General features: G+C 42.4%; 1 protein-coding gene across 4 annotated transcripts in view; it reads left to right on the top strand.

Moving 5' to 3' along the window:
* Positions 1–18,076, top strand: part of LOC145353989 (nuclear receptor coactivator 5-like) — a 47,474-nt gene that overhangs the window by 22,359 nt on the left and 7,039 nt on the right. For all 4 annotated transcript variants that reach the window (XM_080205052.1, XM_080205055.1, XM_080205054.1 and 1 more), the window contains 3 exons: positions 7,511–7,629; positions 9,698–9,821; positions 12,876–13,075. In XM_080205052.1, coding sequence (XP_080061178.1) covers positions 7,511–7,629; positions 9,698–9,821; positions 12,876–13,075 — 443 coding nt within the window. The remainder of the gene's footprint in view (positions 1–7,510; positions 7,630–9,697; positions 9,822–12,875; positions 13,076–18,076) is intronic.

Raw genomic sequence — 18,076 nt, 5'->3', positions numbered from 1 at the left:
TTTGAGAGTTGGATATGACACCAAGATTGTGAACGGTTTAATTCAATATTTAACATGCCATTGAGTTAGAACTGTGACTAAGGAATATTGTGGAGCCTTTAATTTAGTTGGAGTATCTGTTGCAATAGCTTAATTTCCTGCTCATATTGCTTTCTCCGGATATCTCCCAAGGAACATTATGTGCAGATATTAATCTTCATATAGATTGGATGAATCAAATTGGCAAAGGTAGTTGGGGTGAGTTCATGGAGAGTACTCAAGCAGTGCATGCTGGAACCAAGCATGTAACCTAATTCTGGCACTCTGTAGTGAGGCATGATTAATTGAGGACTTCTTGGTAAGAGGATAACATGACGAATTTCACGAGGCAATAACAATGGTGTGAAACGGAGTTGCCTAAAGTGGAAGGGGAAAATATAAGAACATAAGAAATAGGAGCAGGAGTAGGCCATCTGGCCCTTCGAGCCTGCCCCGCCATTCAATAAGATCATGGCTGATCTGTCGTGGCTCAGTTCCACTTTCCGGCCCTCTCCCCATAACCCTTAATCCCCTCTCTTATCAAAAACCCATCAACCCGCTTCTTGAAAATATTTAGCGAGGCAGCCTCCACCACTTCAACGGGTAGAGAATTCCAGAGATTCACCACCCTTTGAGTGAAGAAGTTCCTCCTCAACTCCGTTCCAAAACGCCCCCCCTTTATCTTGAGGCTGTGCCCCCTAGTCCTAGTGAGTGTCTTTTTTGAGCGGGAAGAGTCTCTCCACCTCTATCCTATCCATCCCATTCATCATCTTATACGTCTCAATGAGATCTCCCCTCATTCTTCTGAACTCCAACGAGTACAAGCCCAGTTTATTCAGCCTCTCCTCATAGCTCAACCCCCTCAACTCCGGTATCAGCCTAGTAAACCTCCTCTGCACTCCCTCCAAGGCCAAAATATCTTTGCGCAGGTGCGGCGCCCAAAACTGCACACAGTACTCCAGCTGCGGCCTCACCAATGCCCTATACAGCTGCAGCAAGACCTCCCTACTTTTATATTCAATCCCCTTCGCTATGAAGGCCAGCATCCCATTCGCCTTCCTGACCACCTGCTGCACCTGCAAGCTGGGTTTTTGTGACTCATGCACAAGGACCCCGAGGTCCCTCTGCACCGTCGCCTGCTGCAGTTTTTTGCCACGTAAGTAATAGTCCTTCCTACCATTATTCCTACCAAAGTGGACCACCTCACACTTGCCAACATTAAATTCCATTTGCCATTTCCTGGCCCATTCGCCCAGCCTATCTAGGTCCTTCTGCAGACTCTCCACACCCTCCGCACAATTTGCCGTTCCCCCAATCTTGGTGTCATCCGCAAATTTCGACACCCTACACTCGGTTCCCTCCTCCAGATCATCTATATAAATGGTAAAAAGCTGAGGCCCCAGCACCGACCCCTGGGGCACTCCACTAGTCACCATCCGCCAATCCGAATAGCACCCATTGACCCCCACTCTCTGCCTCCTATTTGACAACCAATCCTCTATCCATGCTAACACCCTACCCCCAACTCCAAGTCCCCTGACCTTCTGCAATAACCTCTTATGAGGCACTTTGTCAAACGCCTTCTGAAAATCCAGAAAGACCACATCCACCGGCTCTCCTCTATCGACCGCCCTAGACACATCCTCATAGAACTCCAGTAAATATAAGGTGAGTTGTCGAGTACCTTTTTCTCACAAGCTCCTACATCAGTCTTTGAGCCATATATTCAACACTCATCTTAATTGCCCTATGCTGACTTGCTGCTGGCTCAGATAGTAATCCAGTGGTTTGGTTTTTTAACTTAGCCCTACCTGCATAACACTCCCTCAGCAGAACCTCTTGCCTATGTCATTGGTACCCACATGCAACACAGCAACTTGATCTTTCCACTGTCATTCTTAAGTTTCTCTCCAGCCCCAAGGAAATGTCTTTGAGTCAGGTACTGGGCAGGCAACAGCTTTTGGGACATTCATTCTTACCTGCAGAGAACAATATGTATCCTTCTAAATATACTGTCCCCCTACAGGAGCTATATCATTTATTACTCTCTCACTTGACTGGCCCTCTGCACCATGGTGATATGGTCAGCCTATTCATCTTTCCTCTAGTGCCTGCCTTTATCCGCAAGCTGCAAGAACATTGAATCAGTTGGATAATTGAAAGTGCTGAGGTTCTTCTAATTTGACCTTCTGGGCTCCCATACTAACCTCATGCACTGCTGACCTTGACCATGGAGCCAAGGGATGTGACTGCCTTCTAGAACAAAGGGTTCAGGTAACCTCCCCCCTCCTTGATGCATTTCGGTGTCTGAAGCTTGGATTCCAGCTGACACTGAGCTGAAATTTTTCGAGCTGTGGGCATTTAACTGCAGATGTGGTTGCACTGGATCGTAGGTGGCACCAGTTCCTGTATGTAACAGCTTTTTGATTCGTGTTTTTTTTCAACTTTATTCCAGTCCAATCAAGTCAAATTAAAGCCAGTTCAGAGTCCCAACAAGTTGAGACATTCCTAATCCAAGCTGACAAGACAGGGCTCTCACCACATGTCTTGGGCTTGATCTACATGATCCAAGCTGATTGCAGTAGGTGTAGCTCCTCCTCCAAGGCTTGATCTTATTTGCCTCTTAGCCAAAAACTCAAGATGCCACTTTTAAAAATTGCTTCAAGTGAAGCTGAAATGTGACCTAATGACTTCAACCAAGTGCAGCATGTGGATACTACACTTGATCTTAGCCAACTTGTCGTATGTATTGGATACAATGAAAGGTATGCCTTGAGCGTATACAGCCCCTGCCCTACCATGCTTATTTTCTATTAAGTAAGACTTAGGAATAATACTCCCAAGGTTTTGAACAGTTAAGTCATGGAGCTTAATAGTTATGCAATAACTTTAATAAACTTATTATCTCTCCAGTGCCAGCTTAAATGACCCAGTTTAGAAAAAAATGAAAGACTTGGAACCCACCATGGGATGGGCAGCACAGTGGTTGGCACTGGTGCCTCTCAGCGCCAAGTACCTGAGTTCGATTCCTGTCTTGGGTCACTGTCTCTGTGGAGTTTGCACGTCTCCCAGTGTCTGCATGTGTTTCTTCTGGGTGCTTTGGTTTCTCCCCTCAATTCAAAAATGTGCAGGCTAGGTGCATTGCCTATGCTAAGTTGCTCCTCAGTGCTTCCAAACAGGTGTCAGTGTGGCAACTAGAGGATTTTCAAAGTAACTTCATGGCAGTTGATGCAAACCTACTTAAAACATAGAAAAACTACAGCACGAACATGCCCTTCAGTCCACAAGTTGTGCCATCATATCCCTACCCACTAGGCTTACCTATAACCCTCAATCCTATTAAGTCCCATGTACTCATCCAGAAGAGTCATAAAAGACGCTGTCAAATTTACCTCCACCACCACTGACGGCAGCCAATTCCACTTACCCACCACCCTCTGAGTGAAAAACTTACCCCTGACAACTCCTCTGTACCTACTCCCCAGCACCTTAAACCTGTGTCCTCTCATAGCCACCATTTCAGCCCTGGGGAAAAAAAACCTCTGAGAATCCACCCAATCTATACCACTCAACATCTTATACACCTCCATCAGGTCACCCCTCATCCTTCGTCTCTCCAAGGAGAAAAGACCAAGCTCCCTCAACCTATCCTCATAAGGCATGCCACCCAATCCAGGCAACATCCTTGTAAATCTCCTCTGCACCCTTTCAATAGCTTCTACATCCCTCCTGTAATGAGGCGACCAGAACTGAGCACAGTATTTCAGGTGGGGACTGACTAGGGTCTTATAAAGCTGCAGCATTGTGTCTCGACTCAAACTCAATCCCTCGCTCGATGAAGGCCAGTACACCATACGCCTTCTTAACCACATCCTCTACCTGCGAGGCCGATTTAAAAGTCCTATGGACACGGACCCCAAAGTCCTTCTGATCCTCTACACTGTTAAGTCTTACCCTTGATATTATACTCCTTCATCCCATTTGACCTGCCAAAATGGACCACTACACATGTATCCAGGTTGAAGTCCATCTGCCACTACTCCGCCCAGTCTTGCATCTTATCGATGTCATGCTGCAACTTCTGACATCCCTCCAAACTATCCACAGCACCACCAACCTTCGTGTTGTCGGCAAACTTACCAGTCCATCCCTCCACTTCCTCATCCAGGTCATTTATGAAAATTACAAACAGCAAAGGTCCCAGAACAGATCCCTGGGGCACTGCACTGCTGACCGACCTCCATGCAGAACAAGACCCATCTACAACCACTCTCTGCCTTTTGCAGGCAAGCCAGTTCTGGATCCACAAGGCAACAGTCCCCTGGATCCCATGCCCTCTCACTTTCTCAAGAAGCCTTGCATGTGGGACCTTATTGAATGCCTTGCTGAAGTCCATATAAACCACATCTATCACATTTTCAAAGAACACAGCAAGGCTTGTAAGGCGCAATTTGCCTTTGACAAAGACGTGCTGACTACTTTTGAGCATACTAAACTTCTCTAAATGTTCATAAATCCTGTCCCTCAGGATCTTCTCCATCAAATTACCAACCAGTGAGGTTAGACTCACCGGTCAGTAATTTCCTGGGCTATCCCTATTCCCTTTCTTGAATACAGAAACCACATCCGCAATCCTCCAGAACCCCTCCTGCCTCCATCGCTGATGCAAAGATCATCGTCAGAGGCTCTGCAATCGCTTCCCTCGCCTCCCACAGTAACCTGGGATACATCCCATCTGGTCCCGGCGACTTATCTTGATGCTGTTCAAAATTTCCAGCACGTCCTCTCTTAATGTCCACTGTTTATGATAAATAAACATAACTGCTCGCTTAATGTTGCTAGACCTCAATTCCCGGGTCTTATTTTTGGCTCCCTGTATGAGCAATCCGTTTTGGTAAAAGTAGCTCCTCACTTCTCACAGTTAAGCAGTCTGCCTTGATACACTTGGACAAAACTGGTATAGGAAGGCCTCACGTAATGTTGTTAATTGGATCCTGAAAAACAGTATGAGTCTCATAACCACTGCCTACAATTGCCTGTCCCTTGGCTTTCTCTCAAATTGGGAGTCTCCTGGGAACATCCAGGTGTAGGGTGACAGTGTGAAATAACACAGCAAAATCTAAATGATGGAATTTGATGAGTGCAGCATTGTGTGTGGGAGGATACAAAGTGAAGAATTGTGTACTCCGTATAGTTGCAGTGTGAGATGTGGTATTTATGAAGTTGGATTTCATTGTATGTCTGACATTTCAGATTTATACTCGACTGTTGGACTTCAGTATTTTTCAATATTAAATATTACTTGAGGTCAACAAATGCTGAATGTCATAATCGCTGATGGCCTATCTAATTTTCTGAAATTTGTTTTTAGGACTGGGTGGAATGTAAGAAATTGCCATTCATGCCAAATATTGGGGAAACCTTCCTGTGCAGATTTTTTCTTAAATCCATCTTTGAGAAAGACAAATGACGAATTATTGTGAAAATTGTCAAATTTGTGTTAGATAACATTGTTTAATCTTTCTTACACATAAAGTGAATTATCTTAATTATTCATGAACCTTTGATTCTTTTTGTTTTGATCATGTTCCAAGTAGCCTTTTTAAATGCCTTTAAATTTAATATTTCAAACTGTATTTTCCCTTCATTTTAGTATTTGTATGCAGCTTATTTTGTAGTTTCTTGATATCAGGAACGAGCATCCATAACAGCTACATGGTCCCCTATTAAGTGGATAATTGGAACTAGTTAAACAAATTGAGTTACATGTAGGTGCCTTACTTAATGATTTTGATTATTGAGAGTCTGTTAGCAGTCAATGACTTTCTGCCTTCAGGGAAGGTATGTTGATGCTTTTTATCTAAAGGAAGATATACTGGCATTGGAGTTAGTCCTGAGGAGATTCACTAGGTTGATCCTGGATATGGATTGATTTTCTTATGAGGATAATAGGTTGAGCCTGTACTCAGGAGTGTAGAAGAATTAAAGGTGACCTCATTGAGACGTGGGATTCTCAGGGCTTGACAGGGTGGATGCTGAGAGATTGTTTCCATGTGGAAGAGTCTAGAATCAGAGAGCATAATTTCAGACTAAGGGGTTACCCATTTAATTCTGAGGTGAGGAGGAATTTCTTCTCCTTGGAGGGTAGTGAATCTGGAAGTGAAGAGCTGTGGCTGGGTCGTTAAGTATATTCAAGACTGAGATTTTTAATCAGTAAAGGAATTAAGGCTTATGGGAACAAATAGTAAAGTGGAGTTGAGGATATATCAGATCAGTCGTCATCTCGAATGGCAGAGCAGACTTTGGGCCAAATGCTCCTATGTCATTAGGTCTTTTCTGCTCGCCTTGCATTCTAAACTAGTGTCAGTTCTGTGTGGTGACACATTGGCCTTTTAGATTTTTTTTGCCATCTAACCATCATCAGGTAAGGTGATAGGAAAAACACCTTGGTTTCTCACTTTATCCTGGAAAGTATGTTTATGTTGTAACTTGCAATTTAAATTTGCTTCTCAGCAGACAAAAGCTAGAGTCATTTCAACCCGTGTGTTTTTGAGACACCCAGCTTTTATTTTTAGTTTACAAATGGTGAACTTCACATTCTCTACTTAATGATGTTAGCAGATGAGCCCCATTCTCAGGCCTCATTTGTGCCTGAAAATATTTGGTAGAATAATATGTAGAGTGCTTCTGAGCCAATGAGCTACTTTTGAATTGTAGCTGCTGTTGTAATGTAAGAAAAGCCTGTTTAGTCAAATCTGGTGTTTTGATATGCTTTTTTTGGCTTAAGATGTCAGCTGCTGGGCTCGTTGTACTTGATAGTTGAGGAAAGTGACATACTTTGAAGCTCAACCTCCATTATATTGTCAAACCATGTACAGTCTAGTCCTGGTCTGACACTGATCTTTTATTCCTTCATGAGACGTGGGTATTGATGGTCAGGTAGCATTGATGCCCATCCCAAATTGTTTTTGAACTGAGAGGCTTGCTCAACCACTTCACATGGTAGTAAAGAGTCAACCACGTTGTTGTGGGTCTGGTGTCACATGTAAACTAGACCAGGGTGGTAGACTTATTTCCCTACGTGGCATTAGTGAACCAGATTGGGTTTTATGACAATTAGCAGGGATTGTTATGGTTATGGTGTCTTGCTTCAGTCGCCTTTTATCACTGGGATGATGTTGATTCTTTTTCAGGCAACTATTTGAGAATACAACCTCATTAGTCCAGGGAAAAGTCTCTCAGCTATTTCTTTTTAAACTGAAACAATGTCTATAAGATGTTTGGGAACACTCATTTGTGTATACTGAATGTGCCAAATATGTAATGTGGCATTTTTTTGTAATCCTGTTCAGTGGGCTCTTAAAGTGAGGTGTTAGGTATTTACCGTAAGGTTCAAAGATTTCAAATCAAACTAAAAACATTTCACTATTGGTTTCTAAATTGTGCTTTTGAATATAGTCTATTTCTTATGATTTAACCCTTTGCATTGCAGACGGGAAGAAGTTTACGATAGATATTATCGCTACGATGATGTTTTGCGAAGGAAAGAGGAACCATATATGGACAGATTCCGGGAACCTTGGGATTCCAGGGCTCCTCGTGAAGTTGATGGTAAGTAATAAACAGGTGTCTATGCTGAAGTAAGCAGGTGGAGCTTGTCTTTATTGTGGCCTGACAAATGCTTTAGAGATAGAAGTTTTACATTATAATTTTATATTTGTACCATAATTTTAAATGTTTCTATTTTCATTCTCCACATTCAGAATTACTCAATTGTTGGATTTTAGTATTTTTCAATGTTAAATATTGGTTGAGGTCAGCAATGCTGAGTGTCATTATAATCGGTGATGCTCTATCTGCATTTCTGTAATAGGTTTCTTGTGAAAAGGCACTTGAGAGGAATCTTTGGATATTGCCTACTATTACTTCACATTGCTTCTTGTCTGAAGCAGTCTGTTCCATGTGAAAAAAACTTTGGGCAGTAATATTTTAAATATTCCAGTAGCTAATTTAACAAGCCACACGCCTTCCTCAGGAATGTACCCTGAACCTAGTTATTCAAAAAAGGTGATTGTTCAGTGAAATGAGCTGGCTGAGTTTGAGTGTGCACTTGTTTCTCCAGCTTTTGCAGCAAAACGTGTATTCCTTATCTCAGTTGCAGTTGGAATCATGTATTAATAATGTGCTGCTGGTTAGACAACCCTTTGTTGAAAGACTTTACTTCAATCCTCATTTGTCACGAGCATCAGTAAGTTTCTTGAAAATTTATGGCCATAATTGGGATACCCCAGGTCTAAGGCAATGGTGTTTAAACGCAGTGGGACAGCAGTAATGTCACTGGCCTAGTAATCCAGAGCCCTAGGCTTAAGGTTCTGGTGTCTTGATTCGTGGTAAATGGTAGTATTAAAATTAATAAATCTGGAATTTAAAATTATTCCCAGTAATGATTATTGAACCGTTGTTCGTGGTTTAAAAAAAATCAGCAAATGCATTAATGTCCTTTTAGGAAAGGAATTCTGTCCTTACCTGGTCTGGCCTACATGTGACTACAGACTCTGTAGATGTCTGTTAATGCACAAAGAAATGGCTCTCAATTGTACCAAATCACTACCATGTCAATAAGAAATGAAACTGGGTGAATTACCCAGCATTGGCCTAGGGAGTGGAAACCACAATTGTACATCCAAGTCAAATTATACCTTAACATCTGGGATGTGTCATATTGAGAGAGCTGATCGAACAACAACTTGGCATGTGACTTTTGTGCTATGACTATGTCCCATATGCTCTATCATCTTTGTACCATTCCAATGGAGTAAACCTCAAATGGATCTAGCCACTCAAATAATGCATCCATTGAGTGCTATTGGTCAGCAGCATAATTGTAATCCACCACAATCTGCAACTTCATAGCCTGGCCATATACCTCAGTCTTCCGAGTTGGGCGATCAGTCCTGCTACAGTGGATTGGTTGGGGGGTGGGGGGCGTGCCACATACACCTAAAAATGAGGTATAAGCCTAGTGGAGATACAATGCAGACTGCTTGTATGCCAAACAGCTAAAGCAGCATATGATAAGTGCTCCCACATCTGCAGCTGGTTACTTTTCTGATGTTTTCATTTTTAGGCGTGTGTTAGTGAATGCTCACTCATGTCCTGGTGTATGTCCACGTTTTGCCTGACAGCTAGGTAAATTCAAAACCTGTCTAAAGATCAAAAAAAAAGATTCTTTGGCTGTCTGCTTGTTTCAGTCAATGTTATTGTGCCTGCAATGTTAGATCACTGTTTTTGAAAGGTAACATAAATTTGTTGCATTAAATTTTGATCCAGATTCAGCTGCAAAATAATTAAACTGTAAGCACCAAACGGTAATGCTAAAAGTATTATAGTTGGTCTTTTTTGAGTGGGATGAGAGGGTTAGAGCTCTCGAGCCTAATTTCTTTGTACTGAAAAGCACGAGAACTAAACGTGGAAGTCAAATATTGTCTTCAAACTTGGAATTAACAGCATTTGTAAGGTTTCGTTGGTTGCTGGTACCTAGATATCTTTGGGAAAATTTTATATTTCCAATATGCTATTGTTTCACTTAGCCAAGTGATAATGAGTAGGGTATATCAGATGAACTTATAATTTAATTGATTTTACTGCCTCCATCTCCCCACCCCCCAAATCCCAAAAGATCCAATGAGAAGAGAGCGCCGAAGAGAAGAACTGTATCGGCAGTATTATGATGAAATCCAGAGACGTTATGATGCTGAAAGACCTGTGGATTGTTCTGTTATTGTAGTGAACAAACAGCAAAAGTGAGTTTGCAAAAACACTCATCTTTATATACCGTCTTAGATGTCCTTGGTGCCTCAAGTGGCTAATTTGTTTGAAGTGGGCTCGCTGCTGTAGTGTGGAAAATGCAACAGTCACTTTGTGCACACAGCAAGACCCTACAAAGAGCGATATGGAATCCAGGTAATGTTTTGAGATGCGCCTACTTTGATTTCAACTTTTGTTTCAACCCTTTCTGAAGTGAGTTTGAGCCGCCGCCGCCGCCCCCCCCCCCCCCCCCCCAAAAAAACATCATCATATCTACCAATTACTTTGAATCTCTGCTCCCTAGTTATTGGCTTTTATGAGAGAAATAGAGACTTCCATCAGACCCGTGACCTGTGCCTTGTAGTTGGTGCACGGGGTTTGGGGAGAAAGGAAGTGAGTTACATGTCACAGGATTCTGAGCCTCTGACCTGCAGTAGTAGGAAAAGTTTATTTCGTAGCAAATGCCACTAGCTTTCGGGACTTCTTACTGTGTTTACTCCAGTCCAACGCTGACATCTCCATGTCATGCAGTAGTAGGCACAGTATTTATATAGCTAGTCCAGTTCTGTTTCTTGTCTGATACCCTCGGTATTGATAGTGGGGTTTCACCATAGAATGTCATGGGGCGATGGTTACCATCATTTTGGAGATGGTCACTGCCTGGCAGTTTTGTGGCATGAATGTTATTTGCCACTTGTCAGCCTAAGTCTAGATATTGTCCAGGTCTTTCTGCATTTGGGTGTGGACTGCTTCAGTATCTGATGAATCAAGAACGTTGCTGAACATTGTGGAATCATCAGTGAACATCCCCACTTCTGACCCTGTGTTGGAGAGAAGGTCATTGACAAAGCAGCTGAAGATGGTTGGACCTAAAAGTACCCTGGGGAACATCTGCAGTGATGTACTTGAACTGAGCTCACTGACCTCCAACAAGCAAACCATCTTCCTTTATGCAAAATGTGACTCCCACAGCGGAGGCTCTCCCCTCGTTTTGCTAGGGTACCTTATTGTCACACTGTCAAATGCTGCTTTGATTCAAGGCAGTCACGCTTATTTCACCCCTGGAATTCAGCTGTTTTCATGTTTGAACCAAGGCCATAATAAACTCAGGAGCTGAGTGGCCCTGGCAGAATTAAAACTGAGGGTCATTGGGCAGGTTGTTACTAATTAAGTGTCACTTGATAACATTGTTAATGGCCCTTTCCATCAATTTGCTGCTGATTGATTTGCCGGTAATTGGCAGGTTGGATTTGTCCAGCTTTTTGTGCACGGTGCCTGGGCAGTTATAACAGAAGAAAGAGTGGGCCATCTGGCTCTTCGAGCCTTCTCTGCCATTTAATAAGATCACGGCTGATTATTTTTGGGCTCAGCTTCACTTATCCACCTGCACACCATAACCCATGATTTCTTTATTGTGGGCCATGCCCCTAGTTCTTGTTTCACCTGCCAATGGAAACAACGTCACTAATATCTATTTATTTCCTTCACTATCTTGTATCTTTCTCTGAGATCATCCCTCATACTTTTAAATTCCAGTGAGTATAGTTCAGTCAACTCAGTCTCTCCTCATAAGCCAACCCTCAACTCAGGAATCAACCTATTGAATCTTCTCTGTACCCGCTAAGTGCCAGTATATCCTTTGTCAAATAAGGAGACCAAAACTACACAGTAGTCCAGGTGTGGCCTCAACAGCACCTTTATACAGTTGCAATATAACGTCACTGTTTTTAAACTTCATCCTTTTAGCAATGAAAGACAAATTTCCATTTGCCTTCTTAATTACCTGCTGCACCTGCATACCAACTTCTTGTGATTTCACATCGGGTAAATGCCAGTGCTGTAACTGTACTTGGAACATCTTGGCTAGGTGCTCAACAGGTTCTGGATCGAATCCAGCCATGGCAAGTGGTGAAATTTGAATTTAATAAAAAATCTGGAATTAAAAGTCCACGAAACTGTTGTCAGTTGTTGTTTAAAAAGCCATCTATTTCAGTAATGTCCTTTTAGGGATGCCTGGCCTATGTGACTCCAGGTCCACAGTAATGTGGTTGACTCTTAACTGGCTTAGCAAGCCAGTCACTCCAAGAGCAATTAGGGATAGGTAACAAATGCTGGCCCAACCAGTGATCTCCACATCCCTTGTATGAATTCTAGAAAATATTATTGGGGTCCATTGCCTTTGCAGTATTCAGTGCCTTCAGCTGTTTATTGTTGTCAGTCAAATCATATTTGCTGAATACTGGCATCTGTCATGCTGGGGTCCTCCAGAGGCCGCCAGGGTGGCCTCCACTTGGGATAGATGCCTGATCATTGATGCAAATATTTCAGCCTCATCTTTTGCACTAATGCTGGGTTCCTGCATCATTGAGGATGGGGATATTTATGGATGGGGAGCCATACCAAGCTATGATGCAACCAGAAAGAATGCTTTCTATGGTGCATCTGTAAAGGTTGGTGAGAACTGTAGTTGATGTGCCAAATTTCCTTCATCTTCTGAGAAAGTAGAGGCATTGGTGGACTTTCCTAACTGTAGTGTTGGAGGGAGTACCAGGACAGTTTGTTAGAAACCTGAAGTTCTCAACCATTTCTACTTCATCCTGATATAGACAGGGGCATGTTCTCCTCTACACTTCCTGAAGTCCTGTTGCTGACATTTCTGAGAACGTGGAGAATATGTTCTGTAGCTGGAAATCATTTCTGTTCAATCTTGCTTCCATTGCAATCTCTTCAGTTCCATGTTACTGTTTTCCAGAATAGTTGTGTCCAATTTCCTGTAGTGTATTTTCCTTAATCTACCAAATCCAAACTGCTACCAATTCAAGACACTGGAAGGAGGTCGTGGCCCTTGTTCAATGGATCATTGCTCAATGGAAGTTGCAGCAGTATTGTGGATTTAATTATCTTTGTACCTTTTTGGTACTTTGTTTCTGCGTATTTGTTTTTTTACTGTTCGTGTATTGTGTAATGAGAATATCGGAGCACGTAAGTTTTGGTTTTAATTCCATAATCATTTATAAGTTTTGACTTGTAGATTTTTTGTACCTAATTAGGGAATATGCAGAATCTGTTGGCCGAAAGGTTCGTGATCTTGGTATGGTGGTTGATTTGATATTCCTAAATACTGAAGTATCGCTCACCCAAGCCCTTGAAGATGTCAGCAGGGGAGGCACAGCATTTGCCATCGTTATTACTCAGCAACATGAAATACATAGATCATGTACTGTTAATATCCTGTTCGGAACTCCACAGGGTAAGTTTGTTCTTTTAAGTTACTTAGTTTCGAGCTGTGTATTTGCTTTTTGTTTTCAGCTGCACTGTGCCTGTAAATCACCAAAAGATGTTGTGAAAATATTGCATCTTTTTATTCTAAAGTGGTTTGCTATTCTTCCCACCTTTTGCACTTAACTGACAGTTGACAAATTCAATTGTTTTTAATTAGAAGTCATTGGCTACCCCCCATTTTGGGGATGGCATCTCCTCAGTATTATGGGTTCCTGCCATGGGCGTGTCATCGATTTGGATACAATCAGGACTACGGCACTTAAAGCTAGAAACTTTTGAGTGCTATTATTTATGTACGACGACACGTACAATGAGATGCATTGCTAAATGTTCTGCCAATTCATTCAGATGATTTGCAGTTATAGTTCATTACAGCTGTTGTAGGTAAAATAATACCTCAGGCTGTTAGTGAGTCAAAGTACAATGGCTTTTATTTCAAAACTCTGGTGTTTATTCCAGAGTTATGGGAGAAACTGGTTCCAACCAGGACTACCAAACTTCTCATAGAACAAACACAAGTGGGCATTTATACATTGAGCTCAAGCAGTAATCACAATTCAAAGTTCCAATTCTTGCCAGATCTCCAGGTCTTCCTCCTTGGTTGGGATTCAGCCCCAGATTTAATCAGGAATTACAGTTCTGCAGTCATGACACAGTCTTTAATCCGGCCACGATTCAAAACCCTTCTGTAGCAGTACCAGCATCCTTGTCTTTGAAGTTACTTGGGTGATCGTGGCTGTCCCAGTAGGTCTCTTCCTGTTAAACACTGGTATTATAATCTGCCATCAGCAGCTGTCAAAAGCTGGTATCATAAACTACTATCTGTGTAACAATGTCCAACTAACACTAATAGGTAAGATTTGCAAAGTCCACAAAATAACAGCCACATTAAACTATCTATCCTTATAAAAATGAGAGTTAAAGAACATCATACATGAACAAATAACTTATATTAATGCCAGGAGCAGTATAAGCTTGAGAAGATCACTTATGAGGAAGGGCTGTGTTTGTGACACATTCTAGATACAAAATCCATTAACCCTTTCCCTACTTCACAGCAAATGAGAAACGAGCAACTTTCTAATTAACTTGTATACATAGTCCACCAATCATAGTGCAACTTTTTGTCGTCCCCCCGCCCCTTTCTCCAATAAAAAGCTGTTTCCTTCTAATCCATCGTTAACATAATATGTTGTATATCTTTGGTTCCTGTGGCTATGGCAGAGAACATAGTGTTTAAGAAACTGACACAAGGTGGGATTAGTCACTTCTCTGAATAAGCAACCACTGATCTTATTCAGGGCTTGTCTGCATATAAGTACTTTATATTCTTGCCGACAGAGCTATCTGCCATTCTTGTTGTAAATTCATTCCGCAAGTGGTCTTGTGACGACTGGGCCAATTCTCAACCCATGGGTCTTTGGGCACGTGGGACTGCTAATTAAACGCAATTGAATTTGTCAGCTATCAGTCTAGCAGAAAAGGTGGAAAGCCTAGCGTAACACTTTGGACTAAGATGATGCAACATTTTTTGGTGATTTGCAAGTGCAATGCAGATGAAAGCAATGCTCTTAAGATAAGGCAATCCAGAGTGCAGAATTTGCTCCATTTTTCTTTCTTTCTCTACTACTATGCTTGTTCCATAAGATGGTGGGACTCAAACATCTTGATGGACTGGTTGTTGCCATTCCAAAAGATTTAAAATTTGTAGCAATCATTAATGTATATTAATGTGCTGCAAAGATAACTTCAGAATGTCTTTTGAGGAGCTTCCTTTAGCCTCCCCTGAAACATTGTTCATTTGAGAGTTGAGAAAATAGAACTTGGAAGGGGAGGTGCTTTTAGGCCATCCGAGCAGTATCCAGTCCATCGAAGTTGATTTTGCAGTTTTGCCAGCATGCTTGTGAAACTTGTTTCAAGAAGCAAGAAGGTCACTAAAATTTGTTTAACAACTCCCCCATTAAATGGGGAGGGTGAGGCAAATTCATTGCAGATTGAATTTGGAACTTCTCTATTTTTGTTGCTGATACGTTCTCCACATCTTTGTGCAGTTTGAGGGTATGGTGATGGCAACTGTTGACGGATTGCTTTTAAGGCTGTATATTCCTACAACTTAAGCTTAACACAGAGGCTCACGAGCTCCATGTACTGATTCTAAGATGTGACTTTATTAATGAATGAATGAAAATGAAATCTCAAATGCCTTAAAGTTACTGCAAAACCTTAAAACACAAAGATAATTCTGTGTGGTGCAGAATGGGTTAACTCGACTTCTTTCAAAAAAAGGAGTGGAGTACGTTTCCTCAAATGGACAATGTCAAAACTCCACTATTTCTGAACCTAATACTAAACTTTAACTTTTCATTTAAGATTAATCCAAAGCAAGATTTATCATCACTTTTAAATATCCCAATTCTCAACCATTCCTGCTTAATTAAGACTATTGTGTTCATTTCACAATCTAACTCTCCTTACTTCCCAAATGCAAAGCCCAGCCGCCTTCCCACTCTAATGCAGACACAAATTCTTGCTCCAAAAATAGCAGCGCCCAAATATCTGTCGAACTCTTGTCCTCTTTTTTAGAATGGTTGATGGCCATGGTCATTGTCAGATTTAAGGAATTTCAAGACCCCATTTGATTTTGAAGTGTCTGCATTAATCCCACTAAAAATACTAACCTGTCTTCTGCCAATTTTACAATTCACCTGCAATTTTCAGGCATCCACACAAGGGTGCGCAGATCCTTCTAACCTGCATTCTGTGTCACAGGCTGTCATGGATCCTCATAGCCTGTTTGTCTTTCTCTTTTTTTTAAAAAAATGCTTTGACTTCCATCCTGGATTCTCAGTAATTTTACCCCCTGAGACCTCCAGCGCACTCACTATTTTGGTCTTCTAATCACCCCTTAGTGCTAACCTCCCTCTCTCTGTGAGGACCTATAGTGCCAATGTGCTTCGTCCTCCCTCCTCCTTCCCCCCACCCCCCCCCTCTCTCTCCTTCCTTCCCCCCCCCCCTCTCCTTCCTTTCCCCCCCTCTCTCTCTCTCTCCTTCCTTCCCCCCCCCCTCTCTCCTTCCTTCCCCCCCCCCTCTCTCTCCTTCCTTCCCCCCCCTCTCTCTCTCCTTCCTTCCCCCCCCTCTCTCTCTCCTTCCTTCCCCCCCCTCTCTCTCTCCTTCCTTCCCCCCCCTCTCTCTCTCCTTCCTTCCCCCCCCTCTCTCTCTCCTTCCTTCCCCCCCTCTCTCTCTCCTTCCTTCCCCCCCCTCTCTCTCTCCTTCCTTCCCCCCCCCCTCTCTCTCTCTCTCTCTCTCTCCCTCTCCCTCTCTCTCTCTCTCTCTCTCTCTCTCTCTCTCTCTCTCTCTCTCTCTCTCTCTCTCTCTCCCTCCTCCCCCCAGGAGGTGGCCCTCTCTGGCTCTGCTGGCAAAGCGATCCAGGTTCATTTTTGCACTCAACTCTTCGTATTGGGTGCCCCAACTCCTCGTGTCTTCCCTACCATGTGCCTCTCTAGGTCCACTGTGCACAGAAGTAGCATGTATCCATCCACATCCACACCCTGAACACACTTTTTTGGGCATGGTTTACTCTGCATTAACACTATTCCACAACTTCTCTTGTTGATTTTGGTGAGTCAGTTTACAACCCTGACGGCCTCACATGCACTCCTGTAATTGGGGTGGTCAATACAAAAACATACTCCCACTTAAGAGCCGCATCCTGCCACCTAAAGCCAGTGACATCGTCCTGCCCACAGCACCAAATTGTTGGAGGGGGGGGATTTCTTTTGAGGCTGTGTATTGCTAAAACTTAAGCTAAATACAGAGACTGACGAGCTTCGTGTACTAAGCTGTGACTTTATTAACCAAGTGATCGAATGGGAGAATGATATAAAGAAGCTCAGCAGTCCAGGTAGAGAATGTGGGCAGCCCAATATCACACTGAAAAGCAATACCTTTGGAAGAGCAATTATACACTTTCAAAATAACATTTCCCATTTTTCTGTGGGCATAATCCAGTGAACATCAATACAAATCAGTCAATTATCATCTGTCACTAACTCCAGCCAATAACAATTTACATCCTGATCTCATGGGATCTTATTTGCCCTTAATTGTTTCCAGCTTTGCAGGACAATGGTTGCATTTGCTTGCAAGATCAGCCCAGGGAGTCTTTGTTAGCTAAAACCCCACCAGCTTTGAAAACCTCAACTTGGATAATAAAGCTTGCAATCCCAATGGTGTTTTTTATTTCCTTAATTACTTGTTCTAGCTCTCCCACCAATGGTAGTTCATCCATGGATTCCACCACAAGGTATTGGTGGCTAGCTTGGAGACTATTAACTGGCACTGGATTCACAGTTGAGTTGTTAAAAATGTTCATTTCAGCGTCGATGTGTGGAATTGTCATCCTTTACACAACACAAAAATAGAAGCAGGAGTAGACCATTAGGCCCTTCAACCTGCCTTGCCATTCAATATGATCATGGCTGATCTACACTAACCTAAGCTCCTTTTCTGTGCCATTTTCTCTTAGCCCACTATTCCTTGATCTGTCACATTTATCCAGTCCAGCGACTCACCATCCTTTGTGAAGAAATTTTTATGTACTTTAATTTTAAATAAACTAGTTTTAATTTTAAATAAACTAATTTTAAATAATACTCTTGTAGCTATTTTGTCCCCTTGTTCGAGACTCCCCTGGTCAAAACATCTCACCATCTACCCCTTGCGTTTGAATAAGGTCATCCCCTCATTCTTCTAAACTCTGAGGAATACAGACTCAGGCTATTTAGTTTAGAAGTGAGACAAGGTGATTTTCCTCCTTTGGCTTTGGTCTTGGTGGTCAGTCTGTTGGGAATCTCAGGTTTTCTCTTTGCACCACATGTTCTTTATTTTTCAGACTTTGAACTGTTGGGAATGCTGCCTTCTTGACTTGTGACGTTCAGTTGTTCTGCCAGGCAATGAACAGTGCTCATTT

This window comes from Carcharhinus amblyrhynchos, chromosome 16 (assembly GCF_965287045.1).
Source record: "Carcharhinus amblyrhynchos chromosome 16, sCarAmb.v2.hapA, whole genome shotgun sequence".
Classification (NCBI taxonomy): domain Eukaryota; kingdom Metazoa; phylum Chordata; class Chondrichthyes; order Carcharhiniformes; family Carcharhinidae; genus Carcharhinus; species Carcharhinus amblyrhynchos.
The sequence above is the reverse complement of the archived record's forward strand: the minus strand, read 5'-3'. Positions and strand labels throughout refer to the sequence as shown.